General features: G+C 43.4%; 1 protein-coding gene across 1 annotated transcript; it reads right to left on the reverse strand.

The window, feature by feature from the left end:
- Positions 1–12,844: 12,844 nt before the first annotated feature.
- SEC61A1 (Sec61 translocon alpha 1 subunit) lies at positions 12,845–23,971 on the reverse strand. Its single transcript, XM_027700734.1, has 12 exons — positions 23,887–23,971; positions 22,455–22,522; positions 21,717–21,782; positions 21,548–21,626; positions 20,610–20,741; positions 19,661–19,770; positions 19,307–19,460; positions 18,828–18,988; positions 17,977–18,174; positions 17,376–17,567; positions 15,864–15,940; positions 12,845–15,188 (listed from the first exon to the last, which is right to left on the reverse strand). Exons 1-12 carry the CDS (start codon positions 23,891–23,893, stop codon positions 15,002–15,004), a joined length of 1,431 nt encoding a protein of 476 aa, XP_027556535.1. The 5' UTR covers positions 23,894–23,971; the 3' UTR covers positions 12,845–15,001.
- Between the last annotated feature and the right edge of the window lie 1,711 nt (positions 23,972–25,682).

Genomic DNA, 25,682 nt, shown 5'->3' on the forward strand with positions numbered 1-25,682 from the left:
GTTACAGCCACAAAATTTATTTAGTGGGAACATTCTGATAAAGTGAGCAAGCCAGGGAAAGAGTAGATTTTTTTTGTCCTCTAATCACTAAAAATTAAGAACTAGGTTATTTTTATTACAAAACATTTTCAATAACCTTCACTTGTTTTTTTGGGGTTTTTTTTGGGTACCTATTAAAAATTTCCAAAGAGTAGAGGACATAATGCTGCTCACTTGACCTTGTAACTGCAGCCACTTCTGGGCTCCCAGCCCTGATTTCCAAACCTGGCACCAGCCTCTCAGCTCTGCCACTGCTCATCTCCACTGGCCGACAGCCCCACAACTCTGAGGGAGCTTGTGACAGTTTTCTGGTGTAAAACCAGCCAAATAAGGAGAAAGAGGAGAGATTTGAGCACGTTTTGGATCGGAAACCAGGCATAAAAAGGAGCGCAAGGACGATGAGGAAGCAAAGAGCACGCTCACATCTGCCTCTCAGCATCTGCAGCAGATGCTTGCTTTCTTTCCCAAAGAGAGCTCACATTCCTGAGTCTGCAATGAGAAGTGGGAAAACTGCACAACCTGAGGTTTTACTGCCTGCTCACCATGGCCCCTGATCCACAGCCCCATGTAGATCCTGTCTCCTGTGGGAAGGTGGAATCCACAGAGGTTGTTAAAGGCAGCTGTGATAAAGACATGTTGGTGTCTCAACTTCCATACTAAGCTCAAACAGCACAGCAGACAGCAAGGCTGGCTGGGGGCTCCTGTGCTTTGGGATAACCTCCCTGGTTAGGCTTCATGCAGGGCCCAGTTGTTTGATGCAATACTTCAGAGTTCAAGTTAGCAAGATATTAACCACACGCCAGGAAAGCATTTTGAAAACTACTTTGTTTTACAATTCACCAGATTTACATTATGAATGGAGCCCTGGCTCCACTTAGGTCATTACAAACCTGCCTCAGTCTCAGTGAGACTACTGGGGATCAGAACAGAGAAGATGGACTTTGTGTAGTGTCATTTTGTCCAGTTTTAACTGAGGCCATTGTGCCTGGCTCAGCCTCCCACACACCTGCCCAAGCAATACAATATTAAATAACAGTTTTCTCAGCAGGCAGGTTGCGCTGTATGTGCTGCATGTCAACATCATCATATATCTTAGGACTGCAGGTTTGGGGTTCATTCATAAAGGGGATGGGGCAGTTTCCCCAGCAGCATGTAGGATGTTTGTGCAGGATTCCCTAACAGATGGGGGTTTAGTCCCAAAAGGTTGGTATTCAGGCCAAGTCTAGGGAGTAACACCAGCATGATGACTGTTTGCACCAAAAAGAACTTGTTCCCCAGGTTCCCATTGATTTGGATGCAGTCACCTGGCAGAGGTTTGTTGCCAGTTCTGCATCTCCCAGCTTGTAAGCCCCTGTAGATGCAGTAACTCTGGAGATACAGAGGATTATTCATTATAAGTTCTGAAATTATGAATCCAAGCCTGTGTCTCACATACAGCACATCCTTCCACCAGAGAAGTAATGGCAGAAACGAATTCAGGAGTCATATCCTGATTTCCCAAGACCTGATTCTAAGTCTATTCCTGATTCACAATGCAGTCTTCAACGAGTCATTACCTGAGCTAACAGTTTCCCAACATCTATTATTCTGGACACATGTTTTAGAGATTATAGGCACACGAGAGTTAAAAATTTGCAGTATCTCTTCAAGTACAAGCTCCAGCTGTACAGGTGCTCTCAGGCTTAGGTTGATAGCATAGTGGAAATTCAGGAATGTGGGTGCTGGGTTCACTTTTTCCCATGCCATGGTGTGGTACTACCTCAAAGTTGATTCCCCCTCTTTATACACATCAAGGTCAGAAATTGCCCTGTCTTCCATGTGGCCAGAAGCATTTAAAAAACAATTAACCTGTTGAGCATCTCAACATCTGGAAGGACTCCAAGGCTCAGTGAAACTCAGGGTTTGGTTTTTCAGTTTTCAAAATCATCTCAGGCATTTGAGTTAGAGATCCCTGCTCTTACAGCTCCAGGCCATGGACTGCAGAAAATGTTACCAGGCAAAAGCATTATTTCCTCATTTTGGCACTAGCAAAATATATCTGAATCACCTTTGCAGTGGATATGTGAAGAATTCATCCCTTTAAGCTTCTTCTGAAACTCCTGCACGGACAGATCAAACCAACTGTCCAGGACCCATTTCCCCTCCTGTATGTTCTTGGTAAGGAGACCTACACAGAGACCAGAGCTTCACTTCCCTACATGAGTTGTGCTCATCCATTCTGGGTTCAACTGTTCTGTATGGATGAGGGAAACATTCCTCAAAGACTGCTTTCTCCACCCCTTATTACCAACATTTATCCCAGCCATATGGTTCACACACCCATCAACCACTGTCTGCAGAAGTTATCTGCTTCCATGGAGAAAGCAGGAAGTAATCACCATTCAATTTTTGGAAACCATATAGAGTAAACTACTTTTTTTAGAGATGCTGCCTAACCCTCCCTGCTTTCCTTCTGATCCCCTGGGATTTGAGACTGTGGGTAGCAGAGACCAGCATCCTCGATTTTACAGACAAAACTGTTTGATCCAGATCTTAATATGATCCCCCCTTTTATTAGGATTAAAAAAAAACAGATGCAGATTAGCAAATCAATTGTAGGTACAAGAGAACAAATATGCAGAATGAGAGAACTGACTGCCAAATGCTAATGCTAAAGAATTCAAGCCCAAGGGCTTCATCCCAGGGAGGGACTGACAACTGCAGAGCAGAGCTGGGCAGCTTGGAAAGCTGCTAAAAACCACAGGAGATAACCATGTTCGAGGATGCTGCCGCCTATCCCTTAAATTAAAATAGACACATTTCTTAAATACAGCAAACATGAGCCCTCTCAGTGCCTCATGCAATGCAGGCGCCTGCTGCTCTCCCCAGCCCCCAACACAGGGCTGCCAGCATGTCTTTTACATCTGGGGCGGAATATACTCCTCCAAACTTCCCCAGCTGCCCCAAAAACACAGAATTGCTTGGAAGGCTGAGGGGTGTGCAGTGCTGGGCACCAGCAATGGGAGTCCTTGGCCCCTCCTGTGATGGCCACGGACACAGCAATGCAGGACCTTGTGCTGATGCAGTGGCTCCAAGCACCACAACGCTGCAGCTTGGGCCATAATCAGGGCTTGAGGGTTTTTGCATAAGGTTTTGGGCTTTGGGGGTTTTGCACAAGGAGCTGTAAGAGCACCTTGGCCAGGGGCAGCCATGCTGCAGCTTGGAGAAAATAGCATCATGCCCTGGAAGGCAGAACTCTTCCTTTGAGGAAATAAGGCAGTTTCTGCACAGTGCTGCTAAGGATGGGACTGGGGATCAAGTGTGGCTGAATCCAAAGGATGAATCAGAGCAGGGCACAAATAGAGCCCTGCTGCAGGGAAACTCACAGGACTTGTAACCACACATTTCTTCCTCCAGGCAGAAGAGGCAAAGAGAGATCCCTGTCCAACGGTAAATCCATTGGATACCATGGAGTTGTGCTGGTTTACACCGAGGACTCCCAGCACAGGGGGCTACTCCCCAGTCCCTCCCATCATGACCAGGTCTGCTGTGCAGGAGGATGGTGGCTTTCAAAGTTGTTCCTCTCCCAGAGTAGGCAAAGGCTCCCTCTCCCCCCCACAAAGGGGGCCTCAAAGCACTGTGGGCCAGAAAACACGACAGCAGCTTCAAACCCACCGCTGGCTCCCCGCTGGAGGCACGGGCGCCTCAAGCAGCCGGCATCACCTCCAACTTCACTTTTTGATTAATGTTCTTCCAAACTTTCCTTGGCTCCCCGCGCTCCCACTTTCTGTCACCCTTCTCATTACAGATGTATCTTTGCATCGAGGAAAGCGGGAGGAAAAATTGTTCTTTCAGGGTGACAGCTGAGCGAGGGCTATATTATTAAAGGTACCAATCATAGGTGCCGAGCTATCATCGCACGATGAATGCACTTGTCAGGAGCCCGCGGCGGCCGGGGGAGAGAGGGAGGGAGAGAGGTGGTGGGACGGCGGCACTCGCTTCCTCACTCCTCTCCTCCCACCCCCTGCTCTCCCTCTCCTTTAATGTTGGCCACCTCTGCTCGCCTGAACTTGGACCTTCAGCGGCGACAATTTCTCTGGCCTCGACAGCACGATTAATTTCTCCTGCCCTCGGCGGGGCCTCCGAGTGCGGTGGAAGTCCAGCTGGCCTGCTGCTGATAAGATGTACCTTTTGATTTGTTTTGTCTTTGATTGCCTTTTCTGTCACCTACAATGGCTGGCCGCCTGGAGACCTCCACATCGCCTGACTGACGGATCTATTTATCTATAGGCTGCTCCCTGGCTTCTCCTCCCCCTCGCTCCCCTCCTCCCCCAAACCACCACCTTGTACCACTGAAGTCCCAGTCTAATAGAAGCCGTGAAGGCTCATCCACTATAAAATACATCTGCCATCCTCCTTCTCTCCAAGATAAAAGCCTGTCAGTGTTACTTTCCAATTCCAGGCAGCTTGATTAATGGTGAAAAGCCACTGCAAGATCGACTTCTGGTTTTTACAAGCGCTGTCAGCCAGCCCAGGGTTATGCGAAACACACTCATAGAAAACAAAACAAAATGAGAAAAGGTTGGGTGGGGAGGGAGGAGAGGGATGGGAAGGAGGGGGCGAGGGTAACCAAATCATATTAGGCTCAAGACTAAATAAAATAGGAACCTGGAGCCATCAAATACCTGTCACTCGGGTGCAGAAATACACTCTGCAGCTCATTGTACCAAGGCAAATTATGGCAATAATAAATCATCGTTGAAGGAAGATTGTTGATAAATTTTTTTTGGATGGTGGCATTCAATAGGGGTGCTGGGACACCTGCCACTGGGCTTGGAGCGAGAGCCGGAGCAGGTTATTAGCCTGTCACTCAGCCCTCCTCCTCACACCCCACAGGGATCGCAGGCAGTGGGGCTGGAATAAAAAGTCTGGAAAGAGAGATATTAAAAAAAAAATTAATTAAATAGCTGAAATACTCCTACAGGAAAAATAAAAAAAGGGAGGGGGAGGGTGTCAAAAGAACTACAGCACTCTTTGCAAGGCTCATTTTTGATAAAGAATATTTTACAATGGCCCAGCCTAGTAGTCCTTCAACCACTCCATTTGCTATTGAGAGGCAGCCCTCTCTGGGGTGAGATGTGACTCTGATGGAGCAGAATAGTGCAACACACTCTGGAAAAGTCTGGAAAAATATACAGCCCAAAAAAGAAAGTATGGAATATTTCTGAACCACCAAGGCTGTGCTTGAATGGTCATAGGCTCAATCCTATGACAAGTGACACCAAGTGTGGAGGTGTGAGTGGTGTGATGTTGGATCCCAATTGGCCCACAGAACTGCAGGACCCTCACTGCTATACAGGACTGTTGTCCACGTCCAACAGGAACGAAGACTGTCCTCAGATAAATCACTCATCTGGATGAGCTCAGCAGGATGATGCTTCTCGAACAAATTAAGGAACCAGGTCCCCACCAGGGATACAGCACTGGGAGGATAAGGAGAGGGGTAGAAAGAACTGAAGGAAAGGGGCTGATAAGCAAGAAGCAGACATTGCAAAGGGGGATGGTAAACCAGAGAGGGACAAGGAAAAAGAGAATGGAAAATAAAATTTCCCCAAACAGGAGAAGAAAGTATGAGGAAGAAGAAGGAAAATCAATCCGAGGGGAGGCATAAACCCCATGTACAGAGGATGCAATCCCAGAGAAAGCAAGAGTATAAGCACGAGAGAGATGGGATGTTTGAAAAAAGGTTGTGCATTACAAGAGAAGGGAAAGAGACAGAGGAAGAGTAGAAAGATGAAATGGAGAAGGCAAGAAAAAGACAGGACTCCCGTGAGGATGCAGCAGGCTCCCTGGCAACCCTGTTCCCCAGAAGATGATGCCAGGAAAAGAAAAGGGAGAATTAAAAAAAAAAGTATCAAGTAGAGAAGTTAATCCACCAAAACACCAGGCACAGGTTGTACCTCAAGTTATGAATTAAACCATGTATTCAGCTTGTATTAGAGAGACCTCCACAGCCACATGCTTTCCAAATCTGTGTGCATGGGGGACCTCAAATCCTGCACCTCCTTCTATCATGCTGTTTGCTCAAAAAGCTTGGTTCCCCTCAAATATGTCATCAGCCAGAAGCCATCACAACTGACAATTCACTCCCACCGAAGCTGGGACAACTTCCCTCCAACAACTCATCCGGATCAGACCTGCAGCATCCGGCCCACGGACTGCCAGGTCCCGGGAATTCGAGGTCCTGGCTATGGGAGGGCAGGCTCGTTTCCCCAGCCGGGGCGCAGAAACCCGGGAACAATGTGCCGATTGTCAGAGCGCTCCTTGATCTTCCCGATGCGCATATGGACAATGAGAGAGCCCCGGCAAGAGCCGCCAGCGGGGCCGGCTCCGCGCAGATGAGAGGGACGGCAAACGAGAGATGACAGAGGGGACCAGAGGAGCGGGCACAGCGGAGACGGGGGAAGGAGTCAGAAGGTCGGTGAGCGGCAGCGGGCTGGGACACCACCGCCTGCGTTCGTCACAGGGAGGAAGCCACCACAGGCTCCCTTTGGAGCAGGAGCACAAGACAATTTTTGCATCTGGCTGAAGGTAATGACTTCCACACTCCAGCTCTTGTCATCAGCGAGTCTGTTAAGGGGACGCATCCAAAGCCTGCAGAGATCACAGGGAGACACGGGCTCCTGTTCCCGCTCCTGTCCTACTTGTACCCAGACACAGGGGCTGCACCCAGGCAGCAGCTCTTCCCAGTGCCCCAGCTGGGAGCTCTGCCTTGGCATTGTCACCAGCTCCAACAACTCCTGCTGCCCGTGCTCTACAGGCACCACTCACACCCTGGTTTCTAAAGGTTCCTAGACCCAGCATAGCTGGAGCTTCTGCACCACCACGTGCAAGTCTGAGTCCCTGGATCCAGCCAGATGACAGGATTGGGAAGGGGAGGTATCAGAAACAGGGAAGGTTCAACTTAAAAAAAAACCCCAAACTTAGGAAAAAATGGTAGTGTCCTTTCCCACATGTTAATTTTTAAAGTGATAATATTACTTCTGTATTCCATTACTTGGGGGGAAAAAAAACTTTCTATAAAATGAATAAGTATTTCAATTTGAGTTAAAACAGTAGGTAACTATAGTTCCCATTTATTGCTGGCCAACTTTACTGTCAGTCCCTAATATTGCACTCTGTTAACTACATTATAAAGAATCTATATTGAAATCTCACATCTTTTTTTCCCCCCAGCTAGTTCTTCAAAACAGAAGTTTTTGCGTATCTTCATTATTATGTCTGGATTTAAGTTCTACTTCAGAGCCATAAGATATAACCTTTTCCATATACACATGAGCAATATTGATGCTTTTTATTTTCAATATCTTATTCCCTCCTATTTTAGGGATAAAAGTATTTAATTTTTCTGCCAGTGCAAGAATCTTTGCACAAAATGCAATTTCATTTTGAACACGGGCTGTATTTTGACTATGACACAGTAAAAGAAATACCGAGTATTTCAGAAACATGGCTATTTTCCGTAATTGCACCAAACGCTATTTTTCATCATTAGACAAGCAGACAAAGTTTAGCTAAAACAACAACTACAGGAGATATTTCACGTTTCCTGTGAAAAACACTAGGGTTTTTTCCCAGGAACAATATTTTTTCTAATCAATAGTTGGCTTCATTTAAAAAAACCCAAATTTACGAAATTCAGCACCTTTGTCTGTGATAATCTCTCTCCCATGCAGAGCTTGAATATCACAAGCATTCAAACCTGGCAGACTGTTCCCTGCTAAACTAGACCATGGAAGCAAGATCACCATCAGCTTTGAACCTGACAGCGAGTCACTGCATGGTATTCACACCCTGATTCCCATATGCAAGTGGTGAGAAAGGAGAAGGGATCTGCACACACTATCACACCTTCTTTCCTCCCAGTGAGCACAACTTGCTGTGCCAGCCTGATGTAGTGCAGTGGCTTAGCAGCATCACTACGACCACAAACTGGCTGTCTCGAGAGGCAGACAGAGATGGATAGCAAGGACTGCCTGATCAATGGACCTTTTGTCCAACCCTTTATCACAAACAATAGGAGCTGCAACAATCCAAAATATATTCAGGTAAATACTGGGAACTAGCAAGCCAAATGCTGCTGTAGAGGCCAAAGACAATTCCCCAGCACCAGAGACACATCTTTTCTGGGTCCCAAGTGGTGACTGTCAGGATCCTCAGCCCTGCTTCAGCCTGTCCATTCTTTTATCCTCCCAAATTCTCTCCAGGCCTGAGAGCTGCATGTAGTTTTCTAGACCACTGACCGCAGGAGTGATGCGCTCAAACTCACTATTAATGTGAAGAACTATAGCAGCAGCTTTATTGAATGCCTCCAGCCCGTCTGGACATCTGTATTGTGCAACTTGGATACAGGTGATAGGCACCTAAGATTAGAGAGACTGATAACTATATATTCCTAAAGGGTCCTGTCCCTTTGGATAGATTTTTTCAGAGGATGAATTTGCTTTGTCCAATCCAGAAGGCAGGATCCTGCCAGGACTATCCACACATATCATCACTTGCCTTCAGAAACACCAGCCACCTTCCCTCACACAGAATCAGAGCAGGGTAACTCCATCCCACCCTTGCTGGGACAGGAAGTAGGTGTGCATCTAAAGACCCATGGAACACAGACATCGGAGAAGGTGAGAAAATTAAAAATTTACAGCCAAGAGTTGCTAAGCCTTTTAGACAGAAATACAAAAAAGTAGCTTTACATGGTCAAGTGCTCTTGCTGTTGTAAGATGAAAACAAGTTGTGTGAAGCTCATCTCACACCAATTAAAAGGCCGTGTTGGACAAAGCTCACATGGGTATGTGAGGTTTGAATAGCCTAAGGATCACTTTCACAGAGGGATTGAAGTTCTGACACGAGAAATACCTGTTTTGTTCAAGAACCTCCCACCACAGATCTACCTGTGGAACACAAGAAAATAGGATGGTAGCTTTTACTCAGGTCTTCAAGCTGTGGGCTGGAGTTTGAACTTTCATTTCATAAAAATGAAAACCCTTCTAGTTTATTTGCTCTACAGCTAAGGCTCTTCTCTTTCCACATGTGAGATACCCCTGTCACCATTCCAGTTTAAAGGATCATGTAAGCTTCCAACTATTCACTACAGAAAGGTGGATACCTGTGTTTAAAGTTAAATAAAAATTACTTCAATGTACCTCAATTGCAGAAAGTAGTGTCAGATCCCCTGGCTTCTGTTACTGTATTCCATCATTAAATTAGATAAGCCTTATCCCAAATGTTGGCCTGCTTCCACCAGCCAGTACTGCTTAAGAAATGGGAGGGACTGAGATAAGAGGCAGCTCTTTTCTACCTACTTAAAGAAGTTAACATGTTCCCCCATAAATCTCTTCTTCTTTCAAGAGATACTCAAAGCAAGGTTAAAAAATGCTCTTCTAATAACTTAAAAATCAACAGTCCAAGCTTCATCCTCAAACATCCAAGATAAAAGTGCTTAGAAAAGGAATTATTTTAACAAACACACTTCCCTATCTTACAAGTTTCTACATCTGTGGAACACAAAGAAAACTTTGTATGGTGCAAAGGGAACACCAGGTCAGGCTGGGATACCAAGGTTAAACAAATCATTGATTTCTATAGCACAGAGGTGTTCTGGGTTTGTCTTGCAGGGGAGATCCAGTAGGCAGCTGCCCCTTTGCATTTTAATCACCATCCCCAACCGCACAACACACTCACAGTTTGTTGTCAACAGTCTTCAAAACTCTGGAGCTTGAGAGCATTCTCGGATGCACTCAAATACAGGCCCCTCGTACACCACCACACCCCAGCTTCACAAGGATACATCTCCTCACTGCCTTGGCTCCTGCACTATTTCTTCCCACAATTCCTTCACGGCTTCTCACCACACACCCACCAGTTACTCTGCAGCTGAGCTCTGCAATCCCAAATCATTGTGTAAATTACCACATTTGTGGTCACAGGGAGCCCTTGCTCTGTGTGCATTAGGTGTAATTCTGCACCCCTTGGGAATTCAGCAGCAGCAGCAGCAACATTCTGGGTTCTTGCATTGCCCAAAGATAAAGCTATTTAAACAAAAATAAAATTCACGCTTATGTAGTGAAGTTAATCAGGCAAAATATTCTGTTTGCTGTTCCCTGCTCGCTGCTGCATTTTTCTTTTATAAATCTTCACACGGGTACATAGAAGAGACACATCAGAGCTGTAAGAACATCAGAGGGCTTCAGACACACTGAAGATTAAAGTGGATAATACTCATCTGAGATTTCAGATAGCTAATATTCTCCCAGGCCCCGCTCATACCAGTTTTGGAACCATCCACTTTAGCCTTAATATCTAAGAAGGGGAATCTGGGGTTTTGTATATACGTCATGTATCCTGATTTTCTCCAAAGCAATATAAAAATGTCTGAAACAGCTTCTTAAAAAAATTATATCTTTGCTGTTCTCTTGTTTTTTTGTTCCCTCTGTTTTAAGCTCTCAGGTATTCCTATTAATGGAAAATTGACTGGCCCAGTCTTCTTGTTCTCCAACAAGAAATATCTCAGAGCTGGCATCTCATCTCTGACCTTGACAGCCCCCTCTGTGATGACAAAGTATATCATGTCTGTGCTCATTCAGTCTCCAGTCCCTCTGATACAGCTGCCAAAGGAGGTGCCAATTGTCAGGGTATTTCCTTTCTGCCAAGCACTGCCAGCTTGGCTGGCATCACGTTGGCAATAGCCAGAGGATTGCTACAACCTGGCCCACAGAAGAGTTTCAATTTTAGCAGATCCATCCAGTGGCATATTATAAACCAGCAGCTTAAAGTCTAGCTGCCTAATTAGGTCCCCAGCTTAGAATATTGATTTTCCTTTTAAATGCTTCTTTTTTTGTCTTCTTTCCAATCCCATGGACTGTCTCAGTCTAGGCTTAAGTGGAAGACTGAAAGGCTGTAACAGCAACTGCCCCTTGACACCTAGCATGCTTGAAAAATGTTAGAAAATATTGTAAATGTTATGAACTCCCTAAAAGATTATTTTCAGCATTTCAGCTTAAAACAACCTCAATCCTGGCCCCAGCTCTAGGAAATACAAATAAATATTGGCGAACTCCGCTCCCAACTTCTTACTTTGTACGACGCCCATCGGCGTAGCAGGGAAGGAAAGGAAAGAACACACATTTGGAATAGATTTAACGTGCATTTCCCTGATCCAAATTGCCTCGGAGCCGGTGCCTGGAATCGCAGTGTAACATTGCCACCCGGCGGGCAGACGCTCCCCGTGCCAGGCTCTGTCCTCCGGGGCGGTTTTTGGCAGCCGCAGCCCCCCAGACAAGCCGGCGTTGTTTGAACACCTGCGGGCCGGGGCCGATGGAGCCGCTCGTCCCTGGCCGCGCTTCAAACCGCGACCTTTTCGGGCAGGCAGCCGGTGAAGGCTGGGGTTTCGTGGCAGAAAGCTGGCAGAGGAGCCGAGGGCCGGCCGAAATACCGAGCAAACCAGAGTGTCAGAGCTGTCACTGCTGTCCCTCCCTGCACGCTTTCGCCGACAGCCCCTTTCTCCAGCGGCGATAACACCCCGCAGCCAGCACGGACCTGGACAGACGCGCTGCGAGGATTCCAGCCTGCCGTCAGCACCAGCGACACTTCGGGAGCACGTTCACTAGTCCAGGGAGCAGGTTCACTAGTCCAGGTTCGCTGCGGACCTCACAGCATGTCCCACCACGTCTGTAAACAAGCAGCTCACACAAACCTGTGAGAGACTCCTCAGAGCTGTGGTAAAACTGAAGACCACCTAAAGCTTGTTATTCCTTGCTGCAAGAGGGGACAATTAGGGAAAGCAGTTACCAAGCCACCCGGCTTCCTCCTTTACTGAAAGCTGGTTGAGAAATCTACTTCACAAATCAGTCTGTTTACAGCAGAAGGACAGGGTTATCCCCTGGAGAAATCACAGGAGCACAGCCATGTAATGCTTAGAGCAAAGCAACAACCTTTAAAGTTGCAGCCAAGAGCAATTTATTTATTTATTTTTAAATATAAAAAAACCCAACAACAAACAAAATGCTTGAGAAATCAGGAAAAAAAGCCCATTTGTTTGCCATCTCAAAATTATATGGAGATGGGCCCCAGGAGTAAGTGAACTAGAATAAAACAGATGATTTTTAAGGCTTCCTGAATAATGGCAAAAGGGACAAAAATCAAACACCCAGCAGTTAAGTGCTACAGGAAAAGCTTTCGCATGAAACCTGCAGTGCAGAAGAAAAGGCCATGCCAAGAATTTTGCATTTAAAATGCCAAAAAGAGAGATCTCAGGCTTTGCCCTGGTGTTGGTGTCTCCCCCAGCTCTTGCAGGTAACTCATCACATCTGTGGTGACCCCAATGCCGTCATGTGTGATGACATAATATTCCAACAGCAACCACAGTTATTAATGCAAGTTTCTTGGTGAAATATAAAACAGCAAGGGAGAAATCAAGCTGCTGTTTAGAATGACAACCAAAATCTTGGCTGAACTTCTTGCATCCAGTACTGCTATTTTAAGCAAATTTGCTTTCAAGTACTGGGATATTTCTATTCAGAAGGAAGTCAAAATTTTCCCTTACTCTAAGTTTAGGAACTCAGAGGGCATATTGGGAATATCAGCAGCTTTGCATTGTTTCAATTAACATCCTATTACTACTATCATGCTACAAAATGATTGGCACTGTATCTCCAATGGAAACAGTTTTTGTTAAACTGATACATCATGGTCCCACTCTCCCACTATTTACTCGTGCAGCACCTTTTGAATTGCAACTCAGAAAAAAACCCCAACAAACAAGCATTAGCTCCAAAGATGTACTTTATTTCATTATAAAGCAGATTTTTTAGGCATTATTTCTTTTTGTGAACATCCACTGTACGACCAGAAGGTCCTGCTTTGAGGACATAGCTGCCTCATAGTAGACAAAGATTTCACCACTAGACAACAAAAATACAGATGCACAGAACAAGTGCTGCTTAGACACTGAAGAGAGAAGTCTAAACTGCAAGCAGTTCAAACAGATGATATGACCAAAAATACAAGTACAGCTCCAGCCCAGCCAGAGCTTCATGTCCAAAAAGTGGAGTCTTTTATATCAAAACAAAGTTTGCATTGGGCTTCCTGGAAAAACAACAACAAAAATACCCAAAGCCAGAACCACACCGTGCTCCTTCCCTCTCCTTTTAAAGTCACTCTTTAACTGTCCCCATGTCACATCACAGTTGTGCTGTGGTGCACTAGTACTTAATGAAAAACAGAAAAATGATAGAATGTAGTGTGAAGTAATAGTGAATGGCTGACAGTGAGAATTTCATGGATCCTTTATCCCAATACTTTTATTCCTTTTCCATTTGTGATCCTCACCCCAGGAGTTTGACTTTTGTTGATAGGTGCATCTCATTCCACATTTGCAGATTCCTCAGGCATTTGATACCTGAGCTCAGGGCATTAACAAGGGCTTCTGGATGTCATCTGTGCTCCTTGGGTCCATAACAGTCCCATCACTCCCAGCAGGAACAGTGACTCATATACTGTCAGCCCAACATGCAAAAACGCACAGAAGGCATGTTGATGCAGTGTAGAGAAACATCCCAGCGTTACAACTCCTCATTTTGGTTTCCATGTTGTCAAATACTGATTGAGGAAAAGTGTATTTACAAGACTCATACACAAATATTTGCATTTGGTCCTAGGCACCTGATTAGTACTGACAATCTAAATTTAAATGGAAAATTAAGTATTATTCTGGTCCATTAAAGCTTTTGCTGTAACCTCCCCAATTTGAAGGTGTGATCTTCAAAAAAAGGAGGAGCCCCAATACCTTCTGAGAAAGTATTTTTCTATGTACCACTCAAATCCATGAGATTATAGGGTGGAAAAGCCCTCTACATAAGGCCCTTAGTGGGGTTATCTGACAAGGGTCTCATATCTAGATCTATAGAAACAGCCAAGTAACATACATTCTTTCCACAGTCCTTTGTGGTAATGAGACTCAAAATTCACTAGATATGAGTAGTCAGATAACATCCCCATCGCTACAAGACCAGAATTCATTATCAAGGAGAGAAACTACGCTCTAGCAAAGAGCACAAGCAGATTTGCATCTAAGCAGCCATAACACCCATTTTTTTCAGCCAGCATCAGAACCAGCAGTACTGCCACTAATGGCAATGAAAACTAAGTAGAAGGCTTTACAAAGCTGCCAGTTTGACCAAGTTTCAAAGCAGCAACTCTTAGGCACAGGCTCTGGCAGAATCGAGATTGACCTGAGTTTTCTGCTTATGGAGGAGAGGTGATGGGAAAGGACACATTCCTTTCTTACTCAGAAACTTGACAACAGTCTCAAGCCAATACTCAACATCTGACAAGGTCTAGTGTAGTAATTACAAGACATTTGGAATTAGAGATATCATTCAGTAAAAAGAAACAACTGCCTTCCAAATCTGCCACACTGAAAAAATACCCAAACACATTAAACACTGTTTGTGCTTACAACCATAATCATGGAAACTTGAGCATTAGATGGAGAGATTTTTCTCAGCATTACTGCAAAGGAGCTGCAAAAACAAGTTAAATGGAAAAAATCCCTTCCAAACATTCATTTAACAAACATTTATTAAAACCTGCAAAGGCTTCTGGTTACTAAATTTGAAAGGGGCTCAAAAAAATCCCAAAAATTGTTGAACTAAATCCAAGTCAGAAAGCTGACTCTCCTAACACATAATTAAAAAACAATTTTCTTAAGAAAAAATTTTTTGCACATTTTCCTCATCAATTTATAAAATGCAAACCGTATGCTAGAAAAGTTTGAACATAAGGGAATGTGCTTTGGAAACATTATTAAAATATGTGTTTCTATAGAACAACATTATCAAGTTTATGATACTTCTTTTCACCTGACTGGTTACCCTTTTGAGAATGTCCCTCCCCTCTTTCCTGGGTCCATGAGAAGCTAGGTTTAGAAAAGAAGAGCTCCCATACTGCCAACTTCACTCTGTTCCTTTACAAAAATTTCAAAGTACTGATAAATGATAGTGACAGCGAGCAAAATTCCAGTTCCAGACCCAATTGCCCCAAGGAAGTCTGCCAGCACAGAGAGGGCGCCGATACAGAGCCCACCAAACGCAGCAGCTGTGGGGATGTACCTGCAAAACACGAAACAAGAAGAGAAAAGGGGCCATTAGAGTTTGTTCAGGATAGTAACAAATACAGAGGGTTAGTCACACATGGGGTCTATGGAAAGTAACTGTATCAGAGGCAGGATTTTTCTAGAAAAGCAATCCCACTGAGAACAGAAAGACCACTACAGAGATAATCTAACCAGGTGGTTAAGAAAACAAGAGTGAAACTACATTAATGGAAAAAAAGTCAAGGGTAGAATGCTCTCTTCTCTTATGGGTCTACAGTCCAAGGTAAGGAACATGCAATGCCATGTACACTGGGTGAGGAAATGAAAAGCTCAACCTGACTGGAGGGGAAAAGAATGTTATGCTAAGGGAGAAGGTATTAATTACAGTCTACCATGCAACTAAGCACAGTGATTAAGCTTGTGGCTACCCTGAAAAAATTATATAAATGAAAAAATTTAACAACGGGAAAATACAAGCTCCGGAACTTAAGGCTAATTCTAATTGTAAGGTAAGAATAACGTGTACTGCACAAGTCTATTAATGAGACAATATTCTAAGCCTCATGCATGTAACATTGAAGCTGAAAGAATATCTATGTTCTAGGATCTAGAAAATGGAAGTCAAAGCAAAACTTGCCCCATGTTTGCCCATAACACTTTGCATAAACAGCCAGTGAAATGTGTAGCTCACCTGTTGAGTTCATGTACCATTGAAGTTTCTCTGTGGCCTCGCATTACCATTTGTTGTTCTTTCAATTGCTTGGCAACCTGTATTGAACCAAGGAACGGAGCAAGTAAGTTTAGTGCCACTTGTCAGGATCAGGGAATGCAGTACTATGAGGAAACAGGACCAAGATATTGCAGTAAATGGTGGTGGGCTTGGGCTTTTTTTGTATTGTTTTGGGGTTTGGATTATTTTCTACATTATTCATCTGAGCTTAAAATATCCATTATTTTAACTTCAGATTGATTGTAGTCACAGGCACTTTTCTACCTGTTGATTACACAAAGCTTTTTCGATAATTCTAGTGCTATTGAGAAGAGGAAAATTTGGACATTGGTAGGCTCTCATACATATAATTCAATCCGTGTTTTGCCACTTACTCTTTGTGGGCCCATACTAGAAATCAGACTTTAGAAACCTTTCTTGAAACATTATTCTTAAATTGGATTTCTGCAATTATACAGGGTTACAGTGGAACCCTGCAAACATTTTACTAACAACTGCAGGTAACAAACTCTAGCTGGGGTATTTCTGAAGGTGCTTGTCACTGATTCCATGAACTGAAAAAACACACTTTCAGATGAATAAGCTGCCAGTTTTCCACTATATAGTTTACATGAACTTAAAATAATTTTACTTAGTATCAGGGAAGTATATTAAAGTGTTAAAAAACGTACATTGGCTTATTCTGAAATAAAAACCTGACTATACATGGCTGCAAGTGCATCCCCGCATGCCTTGACAAGCAGCAAGATGCAAGTCCAAAACAAGAGTGCTCATGCTGTTACAGTAACTGTGCAACTATTACATATTTGTTAAAGAATGGATTAAACCATTCCATATGGCTGCCAAACTTGATTTCCTACACAAAACCACACAATACAAACACACCATGATGACAACTATTTACCGTCTTGTTTTCCAATTCTAATTTCAGAGTGATATAGTTCCTGAATACTAAATATCCTGTAGCAAATGGAAATTGTGAGAAGCTAGGCTCAGGCACATCAGTGCACTGCACTATATTCTCCATTATCAGCACTCTCAAGATAAAAATAACAACCTGTAGTTAATCTTCCCACAAAAGAAGCTCAGAACTCTCTATCCCATTGGCTATTTGAGCTTTACCTGCAAGTTCTTAAGTGGCAACTGCCTTCTACACGGTGCACCTGTCATGTGGCACTGAAGTTCTCCTCTCCTGTTACCTTGCCAGCTCTCACACTGATCAGATGTTTCTAAGTTCTAAATTCCCTAATGCCAGTGAAAGCAACTATTTAAGTTTTGATGTTGTTTTTGAAAAAGCAGTAAAGAAACCATCCTCCTCACTTACAAGAAAGACACAGTCCCTGTTTACACAAATGATAAATATTACCAACAATATTATCAGCAGAACAGCTATTTCAGCAGAAAGTCTTATTCTTGCAACACTCCATCTGTTTTCATCAGGTAAGCTGACATAATTTGCCATTTTAAACTTACATCTTTGGCAGAGGAGCCAGAGACTTCAATCCATGTCTTAGAGAAGAAAGCACAGGAGCCCAACATAAATACAATATAAACAACTGCATGTACAGGGTCTTCCAACACTGAAGAAAAGGACTCTGGAGGTGACAGATAATAACAGAGTCCACCAACTGGATAAGCACGAGCAGGGCCTCCAGACGATGTGTCCTGGAAGAAGGAAGAAAGCAGTCACCAACCTTCTCACTGTTTCTTAGGCATTAAGCTAAGCCTGGGTTTGTATCACCTTTGTGTCACTGTGTAGCATTAGTACTGCAGCAGCACACAAAGACTCAACTTCACTATCACAAGTAGTTTGTCTAAGCAGAAATGCAATAATGAACAGAAAAAATACTTCTGACAGCAAAGAACAGCCCAAGGAAAAAGGTAAATGAAAACCTAACTTCTACATTCATCACAGCAGGTCTCATACATACCATCAATTTAAACAAATTACTAATTTAGGAGTTTAGTGTGCATGACCACCTGCAGATGTCCTAATATTCAGAGACCATCTTTTCAACCACACATTTTAATGGTGCTTTATAAAGCTGTATGCAAGATTAGAAGGGATACTCACAGACCAAGTGCCCAGCAGGCTGACCAGTAAGTTGCCACTGAAGCGGGCAGAGAGCATCTGGGAGATGACATACAAGTTTGACACCAGGGCAGACTGAAGAATAATGGGAATGTTGGAAGTGTAGAACAACTTGATAGGGTAGGTGTTGTACTGGCCACGGTAGCGAGCAGATTTGATAGGAAGATCCACTCTGAAGCCCTGAAAAGTTTTCAAAAGAAAGTCCCCTATTACATCTGGGCATGAACCCATATCAAAGGCCACAAACTGCAAGTGCAAGGCCTTGACAGCAACAGAAAACAGCTGCAATCATTTTGTGCAAGCAGACATACTCCATCCAGAGGGCTTACAGGGGAACTCTTCTGCAAAGGGCCTGCAATCCTGCAGGATTGTCTAAATACACACACATAAGAAGGGATGAAAGATAAAACTTTAGATTTCTTCTGATGTCTACAAGAAGACTGAACAAAAGCATCCAGGAAAAGAAACATAAAACTTCCAATATTCTTCAACAGATATATTTGCTGCAGCAAACAGTAAGGGACACACAAGCCTAGAGACTTCAAAGTATTCTCCAGTAAAAAGCAATAGCAGCTGGGTTAGACAATATCACATGTGCATTTTCATCTGGGTTTTTCTTTGTTTTTTGGTTTCTTTTTTCAGAGACCAAAGTAGGTCTCATGTCTTTTGTGTGGCTATAGCAAGTGTGGGAACTGATTAGGAAAAGGCAGAGTATAATGAACAAACAGAGGTTGCAGGTAAAAAAATTAGTCTTGTGAAAATATAGAAGTGAAATGTAGAAGGAAGTGGACCTACTTCCATACAGTTTTACAACCCTCATCACTCCAACTGACCTGGAAATAAATTACAATTGCAAAGACAAAGATGGTGGCGATCAGATTCATGAGGTTGGGGAGATTCTGACGGTAAAAGGCCTCACGAAGAGCTCTGACTTTGTCTGTACGAGTAGCCAGAAGATGAAACAGAGCAATGATGGCTCCCTCAAATTCCATGCCTTCGAAAAGAAAAGGAAAAACAAATTAGAGGTGAGCTGTGATTATCTCCAAATTTCAGTGCTTTGTTCCATTAGGGATACTTTGGTACTACAGGATTCAGAATGGGATTTCTCCAATTCGAGTTCAGTAAATATCTTGTGTGATACCATAAATTGAGAAGGAAATGTCTTTGTGTTTGGACTTTGCACAGCAGCACTTGCTGCCTTAGCAAGATTCACTACATGTCAACTACACAGCTCAGATGCCAATAACAGCATTTGCCATTCTGCTAACACAGTGGGGGAAAAAAAAAAAGAACATGGTCTACATCACATTACCTCGCCCTGTGTTCACAGTGGTGGGGCTGAATGCTTTCCACACAATAGTCTCACAGATATTGGTAGCAATGAAGAGAGAGATGCCAGAACCAAGACCATATCCTTTCTGAAGGAGCTCATCTAAGAGCAGAACTATCAATCCAGCAACAAAAAGCTGCAGTAGAAAAAGGAACACAGTATTAGTTTCATGCCTTTTTCATTTTGTTAAAACAATGATGCATATTAAAAGATAAGACCATATGAAGAAGATACACTTGGATCCTTTTTTTTCCTCTGCATGTGGGGCAAGCTGTCCATAAGGCTGATTTTTTGGCCCTTTCAGGGGAAGAGTAAGTAGAGGAGACTAGAAATTACCTGGATTGTGATAAGCAGGCAGATACCAGCACCCATCTCCGATGGGTCTCCATACATTCCAGTCATTACATAGACAATAGACTGTCCGATGGTAATGATCATCCCAAACACTGCAGAATAAAAAGAAAAAAGTATGTATTTGTTCTGGAGTTTATGACACAGGGCAATCAGAGTCCCATTAGGGGGAGAGTGAGCAAGTGTCTAGTGTGATACTTAGTTGCCAGCCAGAGTTAAACCACAACAGTTGGGAAGGGATGCAGAAGTCACAAGACATTTAAAATCAAGGACAAGTTAAGTTTGTGATCTGAAATCTGGCATTGAAAATAGAAATACACAAAAAAACTTCAGAAACAAATATACTTAGAAGCAAGTGGGTTTGGTTACCAAAGACTGCTTTAGATACTGAAAACTCTGAGGGTGTTAAGATACTACCTTAGCAATTTATGATTCTTTTTTCCAGTAAACAGATCAGTTAGAAGTGTGGTACAGCATTAAATAGCTAAACAACACCCATTTTTTTCTAAAAGTCATTATCAACTGAGCACAGAGACCCCTTATTGCTGAGAAAGAACCATGCCTGAAACTGCAAAGTATAAACAGCTACAACAAACATCTTAATCACTATGAACTTTTTTAGGTTAATGCTGACCATCACAGTTCAAAAGTTGAGTCCCCACAGTCTATATATTGCTTTGCTTATCTAGGGAGATTACGGCAGCAAAGCCAATTGCACAGATACTTTTTCTTTTCACACCTTTCTAAATCTTAACAGCCAACAAGCCAGAGAGCAGTCAGTAAAAGACTGATGAAGTACAGACATCTGTAGCAGAACATAAACACAGCACAACAGAAAATCACATTTCTGACTCCACCATTCATGACACATTAAATTTACACTTTCTACTGCTGGGGACAGAACCTCTAAACCACAATATGAGCTGTTACTCACATTTCTGGGCTCCGTTGAAGAGAGCTCTGTCTTTTGGGGTGTCACCAACTTCAATTATCTTAGCACCTGCCAAGAGCTGCATGATGAGCCCAGAAGTGACAATAGGTGAAATGCCCAGTTCCATCAACGTGCCTGCCAGACACAGGAATAACAATGAAAGAAAATACTGGGGTGTATCATACTCAGGCACTTTTGAAGTTCAAAGTTTTTTTTTCCATCCTTTACATCATGATGGAGAAGATCTAAAACTACAAATTTCCATATATGTAAAAGGTATCAATGATAACATAAGTTTGTTAGAAGTCAGTCTTGCATGCAGTACTGCTCAGTACCTCAAAAACTATGTCCACTGAAAAAGACTTTTGCTGTCAAGAATAGATTTATTCTGCATAAAACAAGGTATGATATAGACTGATAAGACAGCCCAAATAATAAAGAATGACAAAGTGAACTCAGGAAACTGTCGCCATTCTTAATTCATACCTGCATTAGAAAGCTTCCTCAAGAAACTGAAATCTATATAAACTACAATGCATTTCAATCTTCTGTGAGACAGACTCAAAGATGTCACCCAGGAAACCACAGCACATATATAATATGATTTGAAACACAAATCACAAACCTTGGAATATTTACAGAAGATTGCAACAGCAGCAATGCAGGTAATTAGGAACTGTTTCTTCCCTAACCATTTCCCTCAAAAAATGCTCAATTTTTATGTATATAATAGAGTGTACACAGCCAACCATAAACTCATTTTGTAAGTTGTGCCTTTCCCAATGCCGCACCGGTTTACGATTTTACAGAATATAAAAAAATACTTTTCCATCTCTACTTCAGTTTTTGTCTTCATTAAAATAGAGTGCAATGCAAGAACAAGTTCAAAACCATTTTCATTCAAGGTAAAAAACCCCACCCTCCTGAAAGACTGACCATACCTCTATTTGATGCCAAAATCACTCTCATCCAGTAGAAAGGATCTGCCGAGTCTGATGACATGATGCCAAACAAGGGGATCTGCATTTCCAAGCAGAGATTAAATTAGAGACTTCATAGCATGCTTTAAATATTTCAGCTCTTCCTTAAAAACAAGAGAAGGAAACATACCTGGCAGCATACTAGGAAGATGAAGAGTGTGATAGCTGTCCATAGTACCTTTTCCTTAAACTGAATCTAAAGGGAAAAAAACAAAACCAAAATCCAACACCAGATGATAAAGCTGTCAAGATAACAAGACCTAGTCAATCAAGCAAACTTTCAGAGTAGCACATTTGACTTTCTTGTAAAGGGACAAAGTACAGGACATCCTAAAGAAAATAACTTACAGTTCATCTCTTTTATCCCACATAAGATGAAGGAAAATTACAAAGCTTTATTGAAAATTTAATCCAAATAAACAAGCTTATGTCAATGGAAGGTAATTCTAGTCCTTCCACAGAAATAAGTCTTACATTTTTATTAGAAAGAGCTTATGATGAGAAAGAAACAATAATACAGAGCAGCTTATCTTAGCAAATAATCTTAGATTAGAACTTATGAAGAAAAGATTTTCAAGTATTGCTGTTTTAACTTACTCTAGTTTACACTCTGTACTGCTTCCAGCATCTCACCACACACTGCTGTGGCATAACCAAATCTGCACAACTGCATTTACCAGCAAATATATTCTTGCACAGCCCCATCCACAACACAGGATGCACCAGACAAGCACTTCACTAAAAACAATTGTGTCAAAAACTGCCATTCTCCCAGCAGGGAGAAGAAACCCCAAATCCCACAAATGCAACCTGTAAACATTTTACATTACACAAATACAAACCTTTGAAGTAAATTTTATTAACTTACCTTCCGTTCTGGCTTTTGGATTTCAGGCAAGATAACACAGAAGGGCTTGATCACTTCGAGAAATTTTACTGTATGAAAATTAGTTAAAAGACAAAGTGAACACAGAGATACAAAGAATATTGGGAAAAGCTCAAGCAAAATTCAACTTGGACATGTACATTACATATTAAAAAGCCCAGTTCTGGGGATTTTTTGTTGACTGGTTGGTTTGTGGTTTGGGTTTTTTGTATTATTAAATTCTTATCTGTTCCAGATAGGCAGAGGTTCAGCTAGTACATTTTAAGTACAGTATGAACTGGAAAAAGAACTAAAAAAAGAAGTCAAGAGTTTTCCTAATTCACTGTATAGGTTGACAGTGCCAAAAAACCCTGTCATTGCTTTGCATGAATTTATCAATACCTTTGAAACTTTTACTTCATAGTAGCTTCTCCCTGAGCCTGATATTTGAGAAAAAAGTACCTTGGATATTGTATATATATTACTTGTGGGCCACGCAGCTTAAAAATTCCTACACACTGTTCACAAGCATCAATTCAAGTTACTTTCCAGAACATCTCGTGCCATGATTCTCTCCCAGCCAAAAGGACACATCCTTAGATCAGAAAAGTCTGTCTTAGAATAATCCTATAAATGAAGAGAGTATTTGCAAAGTCGCAAGTTCTCCCATGAGCAGAGAGATCTGATTTTGAACAGAGTTAACAGTAGCCTGGTTAAGACACATCTAAGACTGCAGTCATATTTTGGACTGATTTGAACTAAAAAGAACACGACAGCACAGAAGAACCGAAACTACTGGTGGCTTCCACTTCTTCATGCCAGGCTGCAACTTCGGTGGCAACTTGGTAACACTTTAAGACAAGCCCACAAAAGATATACACTTATTTTCAAGCGATTGTGCCTGAAAAGTTCCACTGGATCGTGGTTTTCAACTTAAAAGCAAACCAAGATTCTCTCCTACATCTACAACAATATTCCAGTCGGCTACGACGCTTTTCAAGCAGCTTCTCCTCGAGGTGAGGGACTCTGCAGACTCCCACTGACTCGGATCACTCCGGGCTGCAGACACAGTTTATGGTTTACTCTGGCAATGCCCCTGGCAGCGCTGTGCCCCCTGCCCGAGGTGACACCCCCGCCCCGGCACTCCACCCGCCACCTCAGCCTGGCACAGCACACAGTGTGAGCTCCTTCCCCGGAACCAGCTGCCATGCCCGGGAGGGGAGACGCAACAACCCAGCGGGAGCCGCCAAACCAGAAGGGTCCCGCCGCCCCTCAGCGTGTGTGTGGGGGTGGTGCGGGGGCACGGGCCAGCGCGGTGCCCGTGAGGGGGGCGCGCCGCGGGCGAGCTCCCTGTGCGAGGGGACCCGCCCTTGTCCCGTACCGCCCTTGTCGCCCCCGCCCGGGCACCGGAGCCCCCCGTACCCCCCGTACTCACTGCCCATGGCGGCCCCGGCGAGCAGCGAGCGGCAGCCGCGGAGGGACACGTCAGGCTCCGAGCGCACCCGCCCCCTTCCGCTTCCTGCCACGCGCCGCGTCCGCCGCCCCCGCGCACGCGCGCCCGGGCACCGCCCACCCCCGCTGCGGTGCGCCTACAACTCCCATCATGCACTGCGGCCACAGGGAAAGACACCTCCCACTGGGCGGGCGACTAGGTTGTCGCGCGGCTTGCTGGGAGTTGTAGTCTTGCCCCCACCCGACCGCCATCTTGGCGCGGTGAGAGACCGTGGACCCTGAGCGTCCTTGGGGACGTGGGTTGTGGGGAGGGACGCGTGGTTTGGTTACCAGAATTCGTACGGCTACTTTAAGAGATTTCAACTGATATGTGGATAAACAAGTGAATAAATAAATAAACACTTAACATTTGTTTTCTGGTTTTGTATTTTCATAGCAGAACATTGCAGGTCTTTCTCTCCAGTAAGAACCTCCTTGCGCGCCCCGCCCTCTCCCCCAACACCAGTGACCTCCTGGTGTCACATGTCAGGTGGTAGAAAGGGTGATGTGTCTTTACCTAAATGGCTTATCTGCTTTTAGCCCTTTTAGAAGTCGGGTATGTAGGTAGTTGTCTGGACTCTCTGTGGTCAATGGACACCACTCTCAAGTGGACACCTCTGGAGAAACATTCTACCTACCTTATACGTTTGTTTTCAGATGAGATGAACCATCCTCCAGAGGTGTTCATCTCTACTGATTATAGAGGTAACTAAGGTGACAACTTCAGACTAGATATCTATATTTAGGCATCTGATGATGGACACCTCCTGGTGTCACACAGTGTCACATGATCCCTGCGTGCCTGAGGCTGCATTTAATGCACCCATCCCACTGGTCTTCAATAAAATATGAAACACTGGTGAAAATGTGAAGCACTGGGCTCTGTGTCAATAAAGTCACGGTACATCAAGATGTCACTGTGTCACCTGGCAGCACCAACAGGGGAAACACGCTCACAATGGCTGATTGTTTGAGGTATTTCATTCTGAGAGTCACACCATGTCCTGTGTGCTTCCCAGGCCTTTACAGGGGGAGTTATCAGCAGTCTGAAAGGAAAAGGTAAACAGAAGTCAGAGGAAAGATTAAAACAAATAGAGGTGTTAATACAAAGCAATTAAAGACAGTGTATACACTCTATAAAATGCATAATGGCTTCCACAAATCTCCCTAATATTTTCTAGGTGCTTAGGTATGCTTTGTTTGATTATTTGATCCCTAATTTTCTGAGATTAATTTAAAAGACTAGCCTAATTCCCATTTCATGTGGTTTTTTTCCTTTTACTTTTTTTTATTGGTGGACAGTATATTTGTCCTTCTCCAGGATTTTGAAACCATGCATCGAAGACATCTGCCAATAGGTCGGAGAATATTTTAGTTTTTATCCATAGTTACTCATTTCAAAACATCCAGTTTATTGGAACTGGTTTTAATCCACACATTTCTAATTAGAGATAAAGGAGCTGCTTTCCAACTGACATGCTGTCTTGCAGAGTTGGTTTGATAAGATTGTTTTGACCTACTAATGTCAGCACTGTGCTGGCTTACCAGAACTGATGAAGGGAGAACCAGGGGTGGTTTTGTGGAAATTTGGACAAGGAAACACAGCAGTGATTAGGGGATCAGTGGTAGAAGCATGCAATGAGATGCCAGAATTTGCACAGTCACGCATACTTTTTCAATAGTAACCTTTGTCTGTGTCATAAAAATAGGGAAAAATATTTAATAGCTGTTATTCTTTGC

The sequence above is a fragment of the Neopelma chrysocephalum genome, unplaced genomic scaffold (genome assembly GCF_003984885.1).
Source record: "Neopelma chrysocephalum unplaced genomic scaffold, ASM398488v2 Primary Assembly neopelma1_147, whole genome shotgun sequence".
Taxonomy (NCBI): Eukaryota; Metazoa; Chordata; class Aves; order Passeriformes; family Pipridae; genus Neopelma; species Neopelma chrysocephalum.